This window comes from Vicia villosa, unplaced genomic scaffold, assembly GCF_029867415.1.
Source record: "Vicia villosa cultivar HV-30 ecotype Madison, WI unplaced genomic scaffold, Vvil1.0 ctg.001158F_1_1, whole genome shotgun sequence".
NCBI lineage: Eukaryota > Viridiplantae > Streptophyta > Magnoliopsida > Fabales > Fabaceae > Vicia > Vicia villosa.
Window position 1 is genome coordinate 465,944 of NW_026705507.1, and position 20,342 is coordinate 486,285.

The 20,342-nt window shown below is 36.1% G+C and overlaps 1 protein-coding gene across 1 annotated transcript; it reads right to left on the reverse strand.

Moving 5' to 3' along the window:
* Positions 1–2,274: 2,274 nt before the first annotated feature.
* On the reverse strand, positions 2,275–4,803 carry LOC131633647 (putative pentatricopeptide repeat-containing protein At3g16890, mitochondrial). The gene has a single exon (XM_058904345.1). The coding sequence runs from the start codon at positions 4,601–4,603 to the stop codon at positions 2,603–2,605; it is 2,001 nt and encodes a 666-aa protein (XP_058760328.1). The 5' UTR covers positions 4,604–4,803; the 3' UTR covers positions 2,275–2,602.
* Positions 4,804–20,342: the final 15,539 nt, after the last annotated feature.

The following is a 20,342-nucleotide window of genomic DNA, read 5'->3' on the forward strand; positions in this document are numbered from 1 at the left end:
TGGAGTATGGTAGAAAGAAAACTATAACAGAGTAATAAAACATAGAAGTTTGTATGATTGTGAAAAAAATAAGAAATTCTTTTTTATAATTGAAGAATGTTTTAAGTTTTAATATTGACATATTAATTTAGTTATAAAACAAAAGACTAATTTGATGATTTTTTTTAACCAGATGATTTTACAAAACCGACATGGATTCATTGATTCAAATGATTTTGAACGGTTCATTCTGATTTCTTCAGTTTTACTCTGATTTTGATCCATTAACAGTTTTGAAAAGTTGATCAAACCGGATTTAATTTTGGTTTCCGGTCTAACTGATTGAACCGGTTTTAAAAAGATTGGTTTGTTTGTATGCATGTTATATGATCTTCAATATGTAACATATAACCTTATCAGGACAGTGTAATAAAAGAATGACTTTGTTTTTAATCTAACAAGACAAGTTGTGAAGGTGTTAGCTTTCTTAATCCAGCCATGAGAGTGCCTTACATGCTGGGGCAATTATGTGGTTGTGACAAATTCAATTGTTAGCTTATCCATTTTTTTTAATTGTAATTAATTGAGGTTAAGCATGTGTTTTGTTCTGCATAAAAAATGGATCCAGGCTATGTTTGGGAGTTTGGAGGAGAGGGGAGGGGAAGACTTCCAAAAATGAAAATTTAAAAAAATATAGAAAAATATTTGACATTTTTGGAAAAAATGATTTTGTTTAAAATGATAAAAGAGTCATTATAATTACTAAATTTTTAATTTTCACAATACTATAACAACTTAAAAGATATTTGGAAAATTTATGTAAGCCCTTAAAAACCCTTAAAAACCCTCCTTCAATACAATTTTTGAGTTCCCCATTTTATGGGGTTTTTGGTGTTATGAATAAACTCAAACCCTCCAAAACCCTCCTACTCAAAATCTTTTTATCCTTTTCACCTAATTCTTCTTATTTTTCAAAGCCCTCCCCTCTCTTCCCCTCCAAACTCCCAAACATAGCCTTACTTAATTGATTTTTATTAAAATTGAGTTGAAATTAAAATGATTTATGTTTGAATAAATTTTTACAAAATCAAAGTTGAATAATAATTTTCAATGTAAAATAAAGTTGAATAGTAAATTTCAAAAACTATAAATTCTACTTTCAACCAAACACTTCAAAATTATTTCAAAATCAATTTTACACTTTTAGAATTACTTTTGACTTTTCAAATAAATAGACCAAATATTTACTAAGTAATAAGCAAATCAAATTCACAATATGCATCATTTCTAGTAGGGATGGCAAGCAGACCCAAATTCGCGAGGTCCACCCGCACCCGAACTCGAGTTAACTGAGTTTGAGTTTGGGTTTGAGTGCCACCCGATATTTCAAGTATGAGTTTAGGTAGTGTGAAACCCACACTCGAAATCCTAAATCACACCCGTTTAAACCTGAAATAACATAAGTGCCTCTAAATATATATAAATTGTAGGAAAATTGTTGGAAAATTTCAATATTGTTGTATTATATATGTTTTGCTGCGGGATCGGGTGAAAAACCCGAACCCAACGGGTGTGGGTGTGAGTGTTATTTTTGCTACCCGAATAGCCTTTAAATTTGAATTTGGATAGTTATTTCGGATGCGGATTAGGGTAGTGTGAAACCCGATTTCACCCGCTTACCCGTTGGCATCCCTAATTTCTAGACAAATAAGCTATTTACGTGATAATAATGTAACCAACAGAAATGGACTGTTTTTCTGTCATAAAATGCTGTAACAGAAATGGACTGTTTTTCTGTCATAAGATGTAAGTGTATTTCAATTAAATTCTATAACAAAACTTTCTTACACATATTCTTATGTTTTTTTTCATTTCAAACATGTTGCTTCTGTTTTTGCATCAACTTTTTCCATTTAAATGAGGTTCAATTACAGTTTATCTTGTGGATTTTATAACTTCTCTTTTAAGTTTATAAGTTACTCTGCAACGGTTTCATCAACATAGATTATGGCCAAATTTCTATTCCTATAATTTCATGACCAGTTAGTTTAACAAATAAATTGTCATGGCATGTTTAACATCAAAATGATCTTTCTAATCTTTGTATCGCGAAACCGTAATGGATTATATCGTGTTGAGAAATGATGCAAAGGATCGCAACTCCTTTACTATAGAACCCACATGTTATTCTGATTAAAGAACTCTTATGCAAACTTGGTTCCAGACAATATTTTGCACTAAATAGGATATACCGGACAATAGCGACGCCGCTATATCTATTCTTTATCAACACTACATAACACACAAGTGTTGCAGAAGTACAACTACAAATATAATGCAGAGTCTAAAATATATCATAGATTAGAGATAAATGAATATTGCTAAAATCACCTGAATGGAAGAATAGAAACCAACTTCTTCAAAATTCAATTATAATAATAATCCAATGGGTTATTAAGTACATACATGCATAACTAACTTATGCATCCGGTCATATCACAAATCCTCCATGTCAACAGAGCTATATAATCTAAGGTTACCTGTATCCTGTATCAATATCTTCTCCGCAAAACTGTCAAAAATGTAGCAGCATCCAAAAACCAATAAAAAACCAGTCTATGAATCAGGAATACAAATTCAAAGATATTCCTTTCTCTCTGCATCTTTCTACGATCTTTTCGGCCTCTTCAACACAATCTTTCCGAACCAATGCCTTAACAATTAAGTTACATACATAAGTATCAGGAGAGCAACCATTTTCCTCCATCGCGTAAAACATTTTCTTTGCTTCCTCTAACCTCCCAGACACAGACAGTGCCTCTATAAAAGCACTATATGTGTAATTGTCGGGACTCAAACCAGATTTTGACATTGAATCGAAAAGCTTTTTAGCTTTTTCAACCCTATTCATCCTACAGAAAATTTGAATCAAAGAGTTATAGGAATATGTATCAGGGCTTATTCCTTCCTCTTGCATTCTTCTTAAAAGTTTCGTTGACCTTGCAACATCCCCAACGCTGCATAAAGACCGAATCAAGATATTGTAAATAACCGCATTTGGAGTGACGCCCCATTCAATCATCTCGTTAAAACATTCAAAAGCTTCCTCGGTTCTCTTTCTTCGACACAGTCCATCAATAATAGAACTAAAAGTGAAGATATCGGGTTTAAGTCCGTTTTCTAAAACCATCTCTAGCAGCTCTCGTGCCTTAACTATTGATCCATCTTTGCAATGGCTGTTAATAAGGATATTGAAAGTAACAAGGTTAGGAGTGAAGCCTCTAAGTTTCATCTCTCTAAAAACCTCGGATGCTTTGTCCATCATGTTTGCTTTGCAGAAGCAATTAATCAACATGTTATATGAAACGACATTCGAAATCAACCCATCATTAATCATTTGATCGGATATTCGATCCCCTTCCTCTCTCCGTTCATCCTTGTACAAAGCTTCAACAAGTATAAGATAAGTACCAATTCCCGGTTTGACACCTCGCTTCCTGAAAATTTCAAATATCTCACACGCTTCTCTCGATTCAACTCCCTTAACCAAACAAGCCATTATAACATTGAAAACGGAACTGTCTGGAACATAACCTCTAGCTAACGTTTTTCTAATAAACACAGCCATCTCTTTTGCCATAGAGTTATTCGCAAGACAATACAAAACCGTATCACAAGCTAACTTACCAAAACAACCGCGCTCCTCCCTCTCAAAAAACTCAGACAACAACACAAACGCCTTACTCGGATCAACGCACCGGAAAACCCCGTGAACCAATGTCCTAACAGTAGCTTCATTCAAACAAACATTACTCTCCTTCATCTTATCCAAAACCCCAAAAGCTTCATCAACCCTCTTAGCATTACAAAACCCATCAATCAACATAGTATAAGTAAAAACATTTGGAAAAAGGCCCTTATCCTTCATTTGTCGAATCAAACGAAGCGCCTCATCAACAACACCGATCTTACAAACACCGTGAACAAGAATATTATAAGTAATCCTATCAGGAAAACAATGATCACCAACCATCTGTTGGAACTTATGATAAGCCAAATCAATCGAATTCGATTTAACCAATGCATCAATAAGAGAATTATACAACCTAGTAGTTGGAGTAATACCCAAAAACGAAATTTGACCGAAAACATCCACACAATATCTAGCTAAACCAAGCTTCCCCCAACTACCCATCAAAACACATAACAAATCTTGACTAACCCTAAAACCTGATTTGTGAACATCGTTAAGAAATTCAGCAGAAAGAATCACAGGGCCGTTTCTGTGTAAGGTGTGACCTAAAATGCGGTGAATGGAAGGTGTGTTTACCAATGAAGGGTTGATGGAGGAAACCCATGTGTAGAATTTGATGGAGTGTAATGGGTTTTGAATGTTTTGGAAGATGGTGGAGAGTGAAGGGGGTGTGAGGTGTAGTTTCTTGGAATGGAGTTGGTGGTTGAGGAGAATGACCCAGTCGGAGTTGGGTTTGGAGAGGAGTTGTGAGAGGTGGGAGTGGTCGATGGGTGGTGTTGGGTTGGGTGGTTTTTTGTTGGTTTTGGGAAAGGTGATGTTTTTGAATGGAGATGGAGATGGAGAGGGTTTGAGTGTGATATTGGGTGGCATTGGAGATTTTGTGCGAGCGATGAAGTTAAGATTGGTGAGTGTTGGTGAAGTGTTAACGAAGGTACGGCCATGGAAGGTTTGAGATGTCTGAGGGTTGATGGGCGACACGACCAGCCGAATAATGCCGGTTTCGGCCTAGGATATGACAAATTTTCTGTTAATACCTCGCCAGCAAAAGTCTCTATAAAGAATAGGTCGGAGGACGGGACGCACACATTAGAGAGGATAAGGTTAAAATCTTGATATATCATGTAAAAAAAGCGTGAGCAAAATAGACATGCCTGATGCGTTTTGCCATCTTAGATTTAGGATTCAAATCTTAATAAAAACGTCTAACTTAATAATATCGATAAAATTTTCTCAGTTGAATTAGAATTTGCGGACGTCTAACCTTAAATTTTCCTTTTTCATAATTTAGCGTTGGATTACTTAAAATACCTTTTTTTTTCTCCTATTAAGTCGGAATGAGGAAATGATTTTGTTTCGTTTTAAAATATTCTAATATTAGAATGAAGCATTTAGTCAACTTGTTTCATTTTAAAATATGTTAGACATGGGCTAATATTACATATGAAGTACTACAGGCCAAAGAAGTAACATGTTGTACTATCCAACATCTACACTTGAAATTATCTATTGGAAAATAACTGTTGGCTCTGGAAAGGACTCTTATATCCTCACAACGTCTCTTTCTTTGAAGACTGTAAAAGAAGATCAAGATTTTAGAAGAAAAGATGTTGAAAAAGCCAAGGCTAATTGTTAGGTGCCAAATTGTGTTAATATTTGCTCTTATATTTGGTACCTTTCGACTAATTTTTATCCCATATTCTTAGATCCCTGTTTATTTTGATGTAAATAATAGTATTTTAATTTATTAAGCTTTTGTTTTTGTTAATCTATTTTCTAGTGATTTTTGTGCAGGTTTTCTTTTTTGGATGGAATTTGAGGCTTGGATTGATGAACCATTTGCAAAGGCAAAGTTTCAAAGTCTGCTTAAGGGCGCGTCGCAAGCTAGAGCGCGCGCCGCGCGCTGTAAGGATAAGCAAAGTTCAAAATCCAGTGACTTTCGCGCGTCGCGAGCAGAGGAGCGCGCGATGCGCGCTTTAGGGCGGTTTGATCATTAATGAAGTGCTCGCGTCGCAAGCTAGAGCGCGCGGCGCGCGCTGGACATATTCTGATTTTTGTATAAAAGGATCAGTTCTGTTTTTGAGAAGGGACACACCATTTTAAGAGCCAAAGAACTCTAATTTCAGTATTGCAACTTAGAATCGAAGAATCGAAGCATTGATCGTCGAGAAATCACTGTTGATGCTTGCTATTCTTCCTTTCTTCCTTCTTGTGCAAGTTGCCATGTCAATGGATAGCTAAACACTTTTAGTGTCAAGACTTTGATGTAATCTTCCTTACTTTTTGTATGTTTTTCTTATGAATATTGTGTATGAACAAGTTATTAATCAATATAGATGATCTAGTTTGTTTATTCTTGAATTTCTATGGTTTAAATGTTTGTGAAATACAATATTTTAATTTTGATCTAACTCTATCATCTATCAAACATTAAGTCTAGACATAGAATTAATGGTTGATAATCACTTTGTATCGGTTTAAAAACGTTATTTGTATTGTTCAATCGGTTGAGAAATCGTTGTTTGAACAATAAGGTAAATCTTGCTATAATGTTGCGGAAACGAACGGTATAGACGAATGATACATGAAGTATTGGTTGATAACGACTTCATACGCATGTTTGTAGGAAGACATACAATTTTAGGTCGATATAATCAAGTCTTGATACTTTTCTTTAAACTTAGAACTTTCCTAATTTTATTCTTTGCTACTAAATTTGTGAATGATCTTTTACCAAACCAAACCCAAAGTAACTTTAACTCAAAACAACATAAACTATAGAAGGACGGTGATATCGCACCAATCTCTGTGGAAACGATAAACTAAAAGTACTCCAATATACTTTCAACACTAATGTTGTGTATGCTCAAGCTGCTTATGCTACTTAAGTCAAAAGAATGAAGAAAAAGAAGAGAAAGAAGATTACTACAGGATGCTACCCAAACATTCATCAAATACATCTTAGTAGAATCATGTAAAAGCAAGGAGCTTTTGCTCATATGTTGCTTAACACTTATGTGCTATTGTACTTAAACATTTGTGTAGTCAGCTTAATAAAAGCAATCGTGTAAACACAAACTTTAAGCAATTGTTAGTTGTTTGTTCCTTTAGTGACTCGTCTTAGTCTGTATACTCAAGAAGACTTTGACAGGTTGTCATTGTTGAAAAATATCCTTCAAGCGACTAGTTGTGTCAGAATTCTTGAGGAGTCATTGATCGTTATATCTCTTAGGAGATCAGGTGGGTCAGAATTCTTAAGAGATCACTAACAGATTGATCAATGCTTTGGTTGTTAGTCACCGGTAGTTGGCCCGTGCAATTGTAATTATTTTGATGACTAGTGGATTAAGTCCTTTTCTAAGACAAAATCACTTTGGCGGGTGGACAAGACCAAGCTTTTCTAAGAGGAACCTGGATAACATGAATATGTTATTTTTATATTTATAGCATTCATTTGTTTTTGATTGTATGAACAACGTATCTAATGGGAGAAGTTTTAGAAATCCAATTCAAACCTCTATTTCTTGTGTTTTTCTCTACCTTCATCTATGTCATAACTTTTCATTTTGGGCCACAACAATCGTTTATTTAGGTTGCCTAATCGATTAGAGCATTCATTTGACCCATGGATTATTTTACAATTTATACCACACTTTGACTTATAAATAGAAAGCTTCTCTATCATTTTTCAACATCCAAAAAATGTGTAAAACCTCACTTTTTATTTCTCTCATCACATATCTAAGTCTCTCATATTTTATCACATATTTTAATATAGTGCTTTAAGAGTGTTGTTGAGTCCAAGTGAGGATATTTATTATGGGTGAGGGCAAAATTATAAATTTATCAAGGGTGAATTTTTCTCTCGTGAAAATAATTCTTTTATAGGAAGTTGATATTCTGATTGTGAGCTAAACTAATTTAAAGCTCTTGCTTGTATTGGAGGATTATCTTAGGAAGTCACTGTTAGTTTTGTGAGTGTATTCTTACATAAAAAGCTCTCTTTTAGTTTATGAAGATCAACCAGTGAAAATCTCCACAATGATTCTTAAGTTTACTTTGGTTAAAACTTTATCGATCTGAGATCAATTTAGTTAAAATTTCTATTGGTTTTTGAGTTCAATATGGTGTAAAAGCTCAGTAGGTTCGTGATTAACCCAATAAAAATCTCGATTCAGTTCTTGGTCAACTTGTGTAAAAGCTCGGTAGGTTCGTGATTAACCCAATAAAAATCTCGATTCAGTTCTTGGTCAACTTGTGTAAAAGCTCGGTAGGTTCGTGATTAACCCAATAAAAATCTCGATTCAGTTCTTAGTCAACTTGTGTAAAACCCCGACTCAGTTTGTAGGATAGTCAACTCCAGACACCGTCTTGGTTTAAGATTAGCCTGTGCAAAATCCCTGTTTAATTTGGAGACTAACCTCCCTGAGCCTTATTTTTTGTTTGGATATAAGTTATCCTGGACACTTCATTTCCTCGTACAAGGAGGTTCATGAGAAAATCTCTAAAAACTCTCAAGTTTTTAGATACTCTCAAAATTAATTCTTAAAAATAAAAGTAAGTCATTCTTAGGCCGAATCTCTTAACCGAACCTATATAATTCTTTAGTATTCTTCTATGCCTCGTCTCTTTAATTTTAGTTATTTCTCTTTAATTTTAGTTATTTTCTTTGTGCTTCTTATTTACTCAAATGTTTTATAAAATGTGACAACTTCAACTACAAGAGTAATGTAAAATCTCTAGTATCCTCTCCATTCACTGTAGACTTCATGCACCTATGATATTCATCTAATTTATTATGTTGCAAATCATCAAGAAAAATCAACTTTAGTCACTTAACTAGGCGTGATGTTGCCAAAATGTGGTTGCTTGCCAACAAGATTGAAACATACTAGATAAGTGTAGTGATTTAACACATGTCGAGGGGCAAGAGGAAATAAATATGCCTTTCATATAGTGATAGTGTTTTACTTTTGAATTATTTCAATTTCACAACAAAGCATAAGAGAACTTATACGAAATGACTTCGTGATAGTGTGCATACTACCATGTGAATGGTTATATATTTGTAACCTACCAATTATATCACAAGGATACCTTGCTCCAATGGCTAGAGTTGCGCCCTTTCATAGAGTTCAATTTACACTAGATGCAACTTTTTATAATTTATATATTTTATTTAGTTGAAATAAATAAAAAAACTTAAAAATAAAATAAAAACATGATTCTTTTTATTTAGTTATAATACATATTATATCATTGATGTTAACCTTAATCCTAACTTTGATCTCTCTATTTTATCTAATTTACATAATTAATTCTTCTATTTTAAATTTAAACAGTTTTATTTCCCTCTCATTTTTATGCATCGAAAAATGACAATCCTCTATTTTTAACATATTTTTATCCATAAAATTAAACAAAATATTATTATACGACGATTTATGTCACGCAAGTGACTCATCATTTATTAATAGGACCAACGTCAATTTTTAGTGCAAAAATGAGTTAAAAAATCAAAATTGTTTAAATTTAAAATAAGAAAGTTAATTTAGTAAATTAGATAAAATAGAAAATCAAAACTACCATTAAGCCTTGATATTATTTATAAGTTTTTAAGATTATTTACAATTAAAATAAATATGATTTTTTTTTAATTTTTTATTCTTCCTTTTGTTTTATTTTTTTCTTTACAATTTACATACATTTTTTAAATACACAAAAACTAAATGAGAATTTTTTTTAATAACAAAGTTTTAAAAAATATATACATAACTAACCTATATTTCAAGAAAATTACCCCAATAACCATGTTTTAAGGTGTTTTATGTTAGAGATAGGTGTGATAATCCTGGATATCTTCAAGAATTGTGTTCGTTCACTTTCCGAACAAAGTATTTCGACCCTACACTTGTCTGGGTTCATGAAATCTTTGCGGGGATAATTCTTGAAGAATCAATATGTTTATGACAATGGAGAACAGATCAGAATGTAGAGGAAGTATATAATTTCGTATTTCAAATCGAGACCATAAGACTCCTTATATAGGAGACCAATAATAGAAACGAACTGTCATACCCCAAAATTTGCCCGCGCTATTTTTCATACACAAAACCAAATCATAAGACAAAGCTCCAAAACACAGTCTCCCACACAGAAGTTCTAAACTAGGGTTTGAATAATTCAGAGGAAAATCATTGAATCAAAGGCTCAAGGTGGTTCCATAAGGTCACTAACATCCCAAAGCATCTCCATATAAAGTTTCAAGACAAACAGAGCAAACTTAGTCCCTCAAATCATGACTAGGTCAACAGTCGACTCTCAAGGGCAAAATAGTCATTTCAAGCCAAAATACAGTCAAAAGTTCCAGATACCTGGTCAACAACATCCTCATAACCCTAAAGTCATCATTTGATCAAGGATTGATCATGATGATGCAGGGAAAGATCAGAAAAGTCAAAAGTCAAAGAGTTACTATTTTGGGCATGAACTGAAAAAGTCAACCAAACTTTGAAAATTCACCAAATATTCATACTTCATCAGAAAAATTCCCACCAAAGCTCATCTTGAAGAGAATTCATTCCTCTATCCAATGGTCCAAGAATCAAAGCTCACAGGTCAATGGTTTAAGAATTATGGCCTCATACATTACAGGTCCTTTTCAAAGGTCAACGAAAAGATATGTTTTTCAAAAGGTCATAAAATGAGAATGGAAAAGAATTTTGATATGGGACCAAAGACATTGGTTAGAAGACTCTCTAAGGCTTCTAAAAAGTCTTGGAACACCTCCATACCCCAAAACTTGAAGGAGATAGACCTTGTCAAAGTTAGGCTATTTTAGAAGGAAAAAATGTGAAGAAACTCAAATATTTTTGCTAATGGGCCTACTTTTTTTAAATCCAAACTTGTTCCTTATGACATTGAGAGCCCATAAATAAATTTCCACGAATTTACTTGAATTAGGTGATTTATTATGAATTTTTTTCATATTAAAGGAAATTAAAAATAAAATTAAATCATATAATTGCAAAAATTTGATTTGATTCTATTTTTAACCAATTCCAATCACCAATTAAATCATATATTCAATAAAATTTCGTTCAAAAGAGATTGATTCATTGAAGATTGAAATTGAGCCAAAATTGGAAAGAAAAAGAAGAAAATTTCAATCAAATTTTCTCAATATGCAAATCAAAGATTGAAGGAGATTTGATTCAATTTCTGTTGCCCTAATCCATCACATATAAGTAGCAAACAATTGCAGACCCCTAACACACGAAATCTGCAGCCAAAGAGAGTACTACCCGAGTCAAGAAAACTCAAAGAAAACTCAAACTTCAATTCTTGGTTTCAAGGAGGTTGAAGGCTTTCAATTGATCCTAATTTACTCTCTGAACATCACTGAACGGTTCTCAATCGTTTCCAAGTCACCAAACCACACGAATCACTCACTGTAAGTCACTTTTAACCGATCTTTAAATTGCTTCGATTCTGCAAATTCATACATTCATTCTCGAATCCAATTGCATATTTGTGTTTCTCATATTGTGTTGATTAATTCTGGAAATTTTTGGACGTTATGATGCTGTTATATGCGTGTTGCCATGTTAGGGTTTAGAACTTTAATTTAGGGGTTTTTGTTCCAAGCAAAATCAGGTTTAATCAGGTCCATGACTGGATTCGCAAGGCTTAAACGGTTCGTTCCATGTATATGCGAAAAATTTTCTTGTCGTTTTGGTCCTGTTCGCTATTTTCCACAGGTGTTAAAAGCGAAGCTTTTATAGCGCGTATGGAATAAGCGGTGTAAAAAGCGAGTTGCAGAAATCTGGGTGGGGAAGATGAAGCGTGGCGCTCTCCTATTCGTCCAAACGCGCGCGTTTTTATTTTTAAACAGAAAGATCCTATGCGTCTTGGCGTACACGCTAGCCATGGTCCCTCATCCAGCCAGCCATGTGATCTTCATCCAGACTCATCCAACGCGCCAGATCACGCAGATGTATCATGGTCCCTCGCGCGCTAGCCACACAGGATCCAGCTGAGTTTTCTTCAAATTTTTTTATTTTTATTTATATAGTCACGTAAATATATATATATATATATATATATATATATATATATATATATATATATATATATATATATATATATATATATATATATATATATATATATATATATATATATATATATATATATATATATATATATATATATATATATTTGCTTTGTTTTTTTCTTTTTTCTTTCTCTTTTTTATTTAAGTAGTTTCTTTTATATATAATAAAAACATTTATATTTTTATTCCTAAACCTTTTTTTTTTTATTAATATCTAATAATTGTTTTATTTTCTTTTAATATTTTTCCATTGTTTTTTTATTATTATTTATAAATTATATTTATTTAATTTAATTAACCATGTTAAAATTATTCAAAAAAAATCATAATTATTCCATTTAAATTCCAAAAATTTCGTAGATACAATTTTATGCTCGATTTAATTTTCTGAACTTGGTCTAATTAATTAGGTCGCGAGACCAATAATTAACTAAATCAATTCATTATTACACTCTCTTTGAATCTCAACCAGGATTGATAATACACTGATTTATTTTCTTTTCTATATTTTGTCAGGATTAGCAACATGATTTGCCCCAAGTGCGCGCCTTCAACAAACCTCGAAGTTAAGTAATTTAATTCTAATTCAATTTAAATTATATTTAGATTATTTTACTTTTAGGGTTTGCCTTGCATTCACTCTCTTTTCTGCCTTGCCTTTCAGGGTCAACCCTTAAAGGCGCCCTATTAACCATATCAGATCAAATCAGAGCTAAGTACCCTCACTTTTTAACTATTATTTATTTTTTTTTTTTTATATTTATTTATCCTTTATGGTTTTAGGGTTAATCCCTTTGCCATCGAACTTGACAATGCACTCACCCCTTTTTTATTGTTGTTTGCCATGTTTCTTTCTTTCCAGGGTTCGCCAATTGCCAAAGCTCGAATAGTCGGTAACCCTAAAACCTCGACCCTATTTAATTATTACTTGTTCAGACCTATTATTTTATGTCCGCTGGTTACAAATCCCCTCTCCTCCGCTGGTTTCATTTTCCCCCTTCCCCTTTATTGCTTTATATTATTATGTACTGCGTGGTTAGTAATTTAGGGAGTGCAAGATTGTAATTGACCTAGAATCATTAATTTACAAGATAATATAATTTGAATTGAATCACGTGATTGATACACACACGCACACTTTTTGGGTAACCCTCTCTGTTGCCTGTTGCCTCGTTGCCTGTTGCCTTTGTGTTTTTGCAGAATAAGCCACGTCCCTCGAATTCGAGGATACCTCAGCCATGTTGCCTCGATAAAAAGGTCACGACCCTAATGATGCTGCCTTCGATACACAAATGACCTCGACCCTCGGATGTTGCCTACGAAAAAAGGCTGAGGTATCTTCTGGCTGCCTACGAAAATGGCTTATTCTGATCCTTGCCTTAGACTACCTGCCCTTCTATGGCATGGGACAGTCTTATGGCAAAGGATGCTTCGATGACCCTTCAACCTCCAAACGAAAGGCTTCCTGCCCTCTTATGGCAAGGATAGACCCTTTCATTCTGAAAGGCAAAAAGAGACCTATCATCTGAGTTTAAGGTAATTGCCCCTAATTGCCTTGCAATGCTCAAACCTTTTTATTATATTCTTTCTCATAATTTTTCAAAAGGGCAACGCTTATTCACAAGCTAAAGTCCCTATCTTTTTCATCTACTTTTTCTAAACAAACGAGCAAGCAAAACAATTAAGAGCCCATGGAAAACCATGGATGCAAAGGGTGCCTTACACCTTCCCTTTGCATAAATTACCCCCCGAACTTAGATTTCTTTAAAAAGGTTTTTTTCTGTTTCTTTTTGCCTTTCTGATTTAGTTTGGATAAAATAAAAGTCGGTGGCGACTCTTGCTTACCGCGACATTCCGATTATTAAAAAGTCAGTTCACCGTGTTACAGAACTGGCGACTCTGCTGGGGATATTTCGATTAAGAGGGGTTACCTTAAAGGTTTAGGATTCACTTAAATGTTTTCTATTGTTTGTTTTGCTTGCTTTACTTTTGCAGGGCTGTTTTGGGTATTCTGTTGTGTGAAAGATCCTAACCCGGATCTGAGTACCTTAGGTATGTGGCATGAGATCAGGGAGACTGTACGACATGTATCGTTATGGTTGAACTGGTAGCCACCGTTAGTGTGACACTTTGGTTTGTCCTGATGGCCCTTGAATTTGATCGAGGAGACATTTGGCTACCGCGTGGTGTCATGAGCACTAATTCGCCCTTAGAACCTTAGTCAAACTTGACTTTGGCTTATAAGAAGTAGCGAGATGGCTGGCTTCGGATTCCTGACTGAAGCCGGTTGATACTCGATGCTACACTCATTGAGATTGGACTCAAGGGATGCTTTTGGCTGGCCGATTGAGTGCTATGTTGAGACAATGCCCACGAGAAAGATCAGGGATATGAGCACCATAGAACCTGGTTACTTTTTAGGACAGGTTGAACCAACTAAACGAAAGGAAGAAGGGTATATACCTATGAACTTCATGCAAGCCTACCCTTAAGGCAATTGTGTGATTTGTTTGTGTTTGTTAATTACTTGGCATCATAACATCATAACATCATGACATATCATATCCACTAACAAATTTCAAGGACCGAGAAATTTATATTTACACTGTTTTGTAGGACATGGCTTTTTCTACCAGAGATTATGTACGACTCAACTTTGTAGGGATACCTTCTGAACTTAAGGAGCTCGCCTTGGAAGTCCCTGGAGACTCTAAGTTTGCTGAAAGACATGGTTATCTTCTTCGACTGGTCACCTCTCAATTTGAAGAAGATATGATGAGAGTCTTATGCCAATTCTTTGATCCCGAACATCATTGCTTCACTTTTCCGGATTATCAGTTGGTACCTACTTTGGAGGAGTTCTCAAACTTACTTGGTGTACCTATATCTAAGCATCTGCCCTTTACTGGATTGGAAAGCACTCCGAAACTCGAGACTATTGCTGCTGCACTTCACCTAAAGAGATCAGACATCGCCTCCAACTGGGACACCAAGAATGGAGTAGAAGGTCTCTCAGCCAAATTCTTATTTGGAAAAGCTCGACAATTTCTGAAGGCCATGAGCTACCATGCTTTTGAAGATGTTTTGGCTTTATTAATATATAGTTTGGTTTTGTTTCCTAATCCTGATCAATTTATTGATGTGCACGCAATCAAGATTTTTCTGACTCACAACCCCGTGCCTACACTACTTGGAGATATTCTACATTCCCTTCACTCTCGTATCATGAAGAAGCGAGGGACTCTTATGTGTTGCACACCCTTGCTGGCTAGGTGGTTTATTTCGCACCTTCCACGCTCAGTAGTCAGAAACGATCAAAAGATGCAATGGTCTCGAAGAATCATGTCACTTTCTCACTCAGATATCCGTTGGTACGTTATGTCTCAAGAGTACGTCACTATCATCGATCATTGTGGGAAATTCCCTAATGTGCCTCTCCTTGGCATTAGAGGAGGAATCACCTACAATCCTTCATTAGCCCTACGACAATTTGGTTATGCTCGAAGGGATGGTCCTCATCACTTGCTCATTGAAGGGGTTGTTTTCAACTATGAAGAAGATGTTCGTAATCAACGCCAAGAGTTCATACGCGCTTGGAACAAGGTGTACAGGGTGGATAGCAAAAGTTGGGGGCAAAAGAACTCCCTTCCCTCGGAACCTTATCTTAGATGGGTACGCACTCGCGCTCAACGTTTCGTCATGCCATACCCTTATGTTAGACCTGTGATTGTTGAACCTGAATGTGAAGAAAAGGTTCCTTTGGTTGTTCTCCATCCAGACATGCCCACTGATCTAGAAGAACTACAAAAGTCATGGGTTCAATTGAAAGAAGAAAGGGATACTTTTGAGGCTCAATTCCGCGCCAAAGAGAAACAAGTGTTAGAACTCACAAGGCTACTTCAAGCAGAACAGAACGTCAACAACTTCATCGGATCAAAGAGGAAGCGTCCATGGGAAGCTTGAAGAAATTCTAGTTTATTGTTATTATTATTCCTAGTTGTTTACATATTTACTTTTGTAAGCCAAAATGGCAAAGAACTATAAAATAAAGTACAATTTTATTATTATTATTATTATTAACAAAGCTTGTTTCTTTCTTTCTTGTTTAAAGTGAATTTAAATTTTAAGGTCCTTGAAAACATTGCATATGCATAATCATATCATTCATAAACATCGCATCACAGGTTTCATAAAAACAAATGCCTCATCTTTCCGCTGTTTATTTCAGTAAGAAAGATGGATCTCGAACAATCTGTCAAAGCTCTCCAAACTCAGAATGCTGAATTTCAAGCTCTGATTCTGAACCTGGCCAATGGGCAAAATGAACTGAAAGCCCTTCTGACTAAGAAGGAGAAGAAGACTCAGAAGCCCAAAGGAGTGATCAATCTGGGAAGAAGGTTCAAAGGTCGTCCCAGGAAGGCCGAAGATGCTGAAATCCCTAAGAATGAGGAAGATGAAGAGAGAGATGATCTCAGTGTCAAGAACAATCAGGGAAGCCATGTAGGTTCTGATGGTGAAGAAGAAGAAGAAGACGAGTATCCCCAAGACGAGGATTACGCTGATGAGAAGTATAGGCTACTGGAAGAGCGTCTGAGAAGCGTGGAAATTCAGAAGGTACCTGGGTTGGACTTTGAAGAATTAGGACTCGTTCCTGGGGTCGTTATTCCTCCGAAGTTCAAGACTCCATTTTTTGCTAAGTATGATGGAATTTCCTGTCCTAAGATGCACTTGAGGTCTTACGTGAGGAAGATTCAACCTCACACTGCTGACAAGAGGCTCTGGATCCATTTCTTTCAAGAGAGTTTATCTGGAACTCAACTCGAATGGTATTATAAGCTGGAAAGTGCTAGCGTCCGTACATGGGAAGATTTGGTTGTGGCTTTCTACAAGCAATACCAATATAACTCCGATCTTGCACCGACTCGCATGCAACTTCAAAGCATGTCCATGGGTCCTAAAGAAAGTTTCAAGGAGTATGCCCAGAAATGGAGAGATTTGGCTGGGAGAGTCCAACCCTCTTTAAATGATAGGGAGTTAGTAGACATGTTCATGGGCATGCTAACTGGGCCATTCTATAGTCACCTGCTGGGTAGTTCTTCTTCTGGGTTTACTGAACTCATTTTAACTGGAGAACGTGTGGAAAATGGTATTCGAAGTGGGAAGATTCAAGTGGGTTCTGCCTCTGGTACTACAAGGAAGCCGTATCAAGGAAGAAACGAATCTAATGCTATTCATAGTCAAAAGAGTCGTAGTAAGGATGACCAGAATCAGTCTGTTGGTGCCGTCCTCATCTCTGCACCAATATCTCAACAAGCTCCTAGACAAGACTACCAACGCAAGACTGATAGACCAAGGAGGCAATTCACCAAGATCAACATGCCTCTATCTCAAGTTCTGCAACATCTGCTGAAAGCCAACCTAATCACTCTGAGAGACCCGCCCAAGAGTGTTACTACCACATCTCCAAATTATGACCCTAAGGCCAAATGTGCGTATCATTCTAATAGTCCTGGGCACACTACCGATAATTGTTGGGCGTTGAGAAATAAGGTTCAAGACATGTTGGAAGCTGGTGAAATTGAGTTCGACGCTCCTGAGACCCCTAATGTCATCACTGCTCCAATGCCAAAGCATGACCATACTGTTAATGCCATCATGGACACAATCCATGTCTATGATGTGAGGGACCTGTCAACTCCTCTCCCCGATATCAAGAGAAAGTTGTTGCGAGCTGGTTTATTTCCAGGTTGCGACCCTGGCTGTTATTACTGTGCACTCATACCCGAGGGTTGTGAGAACCTGAAAAGAGGCATCCAAGGCTGGATGGATCGTGGCACTATCAGATTTGAGAAGACTCCCACTGTTGAAGAGTTGTGTGAGGGTTTCTCCCGTGGTTTGAAGTTCGAAGATGTATCTGTGATCTCTAAAGTACCACTAAAGATCCCTACCAAGGCTCCTTTCAAGATTTCTGCTGAACCCCGTGTGGCTCCGATCATTATCACTAAACCTGGTCCTATGCCATACTCATCTGACAAAGCTATCCCTTGGAATTATGGTTCCGAGGTCTATGTGCAAGGAGTTAAGCAAGAACTTGAATTTGATAAGGTTTCTGAAGATGTCAATCCTGATGTAGGAAACATTGCTGGAACTAGTAAGGTGACGAGGAGTGGAAGGGTGTTTTCTCCAGAGATCTCCCCAGATGTTACTTCACCTACCATTACTATCACCCCGAATGCTGACGCTCATGGTAAAGGACCGCTGCCTGAACCTGAAACTGTCACTAGAAATGCGCCATCTGAAGAAACAAATGAGTTCCTGAAATACATCCGCAAGAGTGATTATGATATTATTGAACAAATGGGGCATACTCCTTCCAAGATCTCTATGCTGTCGCTCCTGAGTTGTTCAAAGACCCATGCCAAGGCTATGATGAAATTTCTAGAGGCTGCCCATGTGCCACAAGAGATTTCTGTCACTCAACTCGAGAACTGTATGGCGAACTTAACAACTGATAACTACCTTGGGTTTTCTGATGCTGATCTAAGTCCTAGTGGGAGGAATCATAACAAGGCTCTGCATATCTCCATTGAATGTGGTGGTACTACCCTGGCTCATGTACTAGTTGATGATGGCTCTTCTCTGAATGTGTTACCCAAGGTGGTGTTGGACAGACTCAAGGTCGATGGAATTGAGCTGAAATCTAGTAATGTGATAGTCAAAGCTTATGATGGCACTATGAGTACTGTGTATGGCGAAGTTGAGCTCCCTATCAGAGTAGGCGCCCAAACTTTTAATACTGTGTTCTACGTGATGGATATTCGTCCCGCCTATTCCTGACTACTTGGGCGTTGTTGCACCCCAAAATTTGCCCTCTTTATCTGTTCTATAAGTTATAAATGACGTTTATTTCGTCGTCCAAAAATTGAAGAAAATTATAAAGAGTTTCTTATGCATGATGTGTGCGATTGTTAATTCCACTGAGATTCATTGGATTTCACTGTGAGTTATTCTTGTGTGCTTCAATTCTTATCTTCATCAAAGGAGTTCTCAAAGCCTTATGGTTATGTTAAAGTCTTTTGTTGAGGAAGTACCTTTGTCAAGACATGATATATGACTTAAGAATTCATTTCAATCGATGCATCCTCGTTCCTTCAAATTGTTTGGTTGTTTGAAGTGCAAGTTGCTTAGGGTTTAAGAATTGAAGACATATTTTCATTAAGTTGAAGATGTGGATTCATTGGTAATTACTTGATGCTATGTGTTCAAATTGTTCAAGAGCATATGTTTGTTCATCATGGCAAGATTCGGCGCATACGAGGGATTTCTTAGAATTCAAGTTACAAGCATAAAAGACATATCATTCATTCAAATTTCAAGGACATAGTTTTATCAAAATATTCATTACAAAAATGTCTAAAAATATACATTCAAATTCATTGTTCAATTCATCATTATCCATACATTATCCATATTTCCATTCAAAATTCCCTGCAAAATACAATTTGATGTTCATTACAAGAATACAAGAATACCAATTGTCCAATTGTCCATTACACAAAATATTCAAATATCTCCATATGCTACAAGAACTTTCGGTGGGACCAAAGTCAAAAACCATCAAAAGATCTAAATGCCCTTTCACATGTTCTTCAATTCTTCAAGACCATCCCTTTTGCGCAAAACCTCACGCTGCATTTCAAATAAACCGAACCGCCTCCTCGGTTCATACCCTGCTTCCAAAACTCAATTCGCAGCCCCATAATACCAACAAAAACCGAACCTGCAAGGAGATGGAGTCGGTTCAACAATCCATCAACAAACTGAAGAACAAGAGCATAACACAAAGAGAGCGCTCAAAAAAATCTTCAATCACCATAACCTTCACAATCTCAATCTTCAATCCTTTGGTCTCCACAAGAAATCGATAACAGAAGAAAAAGAAAACGTAACAAACTTTGGAGAAGAGGAACTCACCATGTAACCGAATTGTAACACCTTCTTCTCGGAATCTTCCATTCGGAGCCATAACCAATCTCTGAACTGTGTTCATCATCTTCGATCTTCATCGCTGAATCATTTTCACCAATTCACGTTCGTCATCAACTTCCAACAATCTTCTTCACCTCACAACGAACCTCTAACCAAGAAATTCTCCGCTGAACCGTTCTTCATGTTCTTCACACTTCAATTCACCAACAACAGAATGTAACGAAACGTCTTCAGATGCTTTTCAAGCTTCTTCCTCCTGAATTCGATTAACCTTCATCACCTTCGTCGTTCAACCACCAATTCTATCTCATCCTCAAGAACTCACCGTAAACATCATCATCGCAGCAGCAACAATATCATCATCATCTCGGCTCTTTGCTTTGAATCAACGCTACAACGCCACAACATTAATGACCTGTTCTTCGTCACAACGAATCTGCAATTTCAGATTGCAATGCGCATCAACAATAATCGCTTCACTAGGAGACAGATTCAAAGAAAAGGAGA

Coding starts and splice junctions, on each gene's coding strand:
- LOC131633647 (XM_058904345.1), bottom strand. CDS start 4,603: ATGCCACCCAATATCACACTCAAACCCTCTCCATCTCCATCTCCATTC.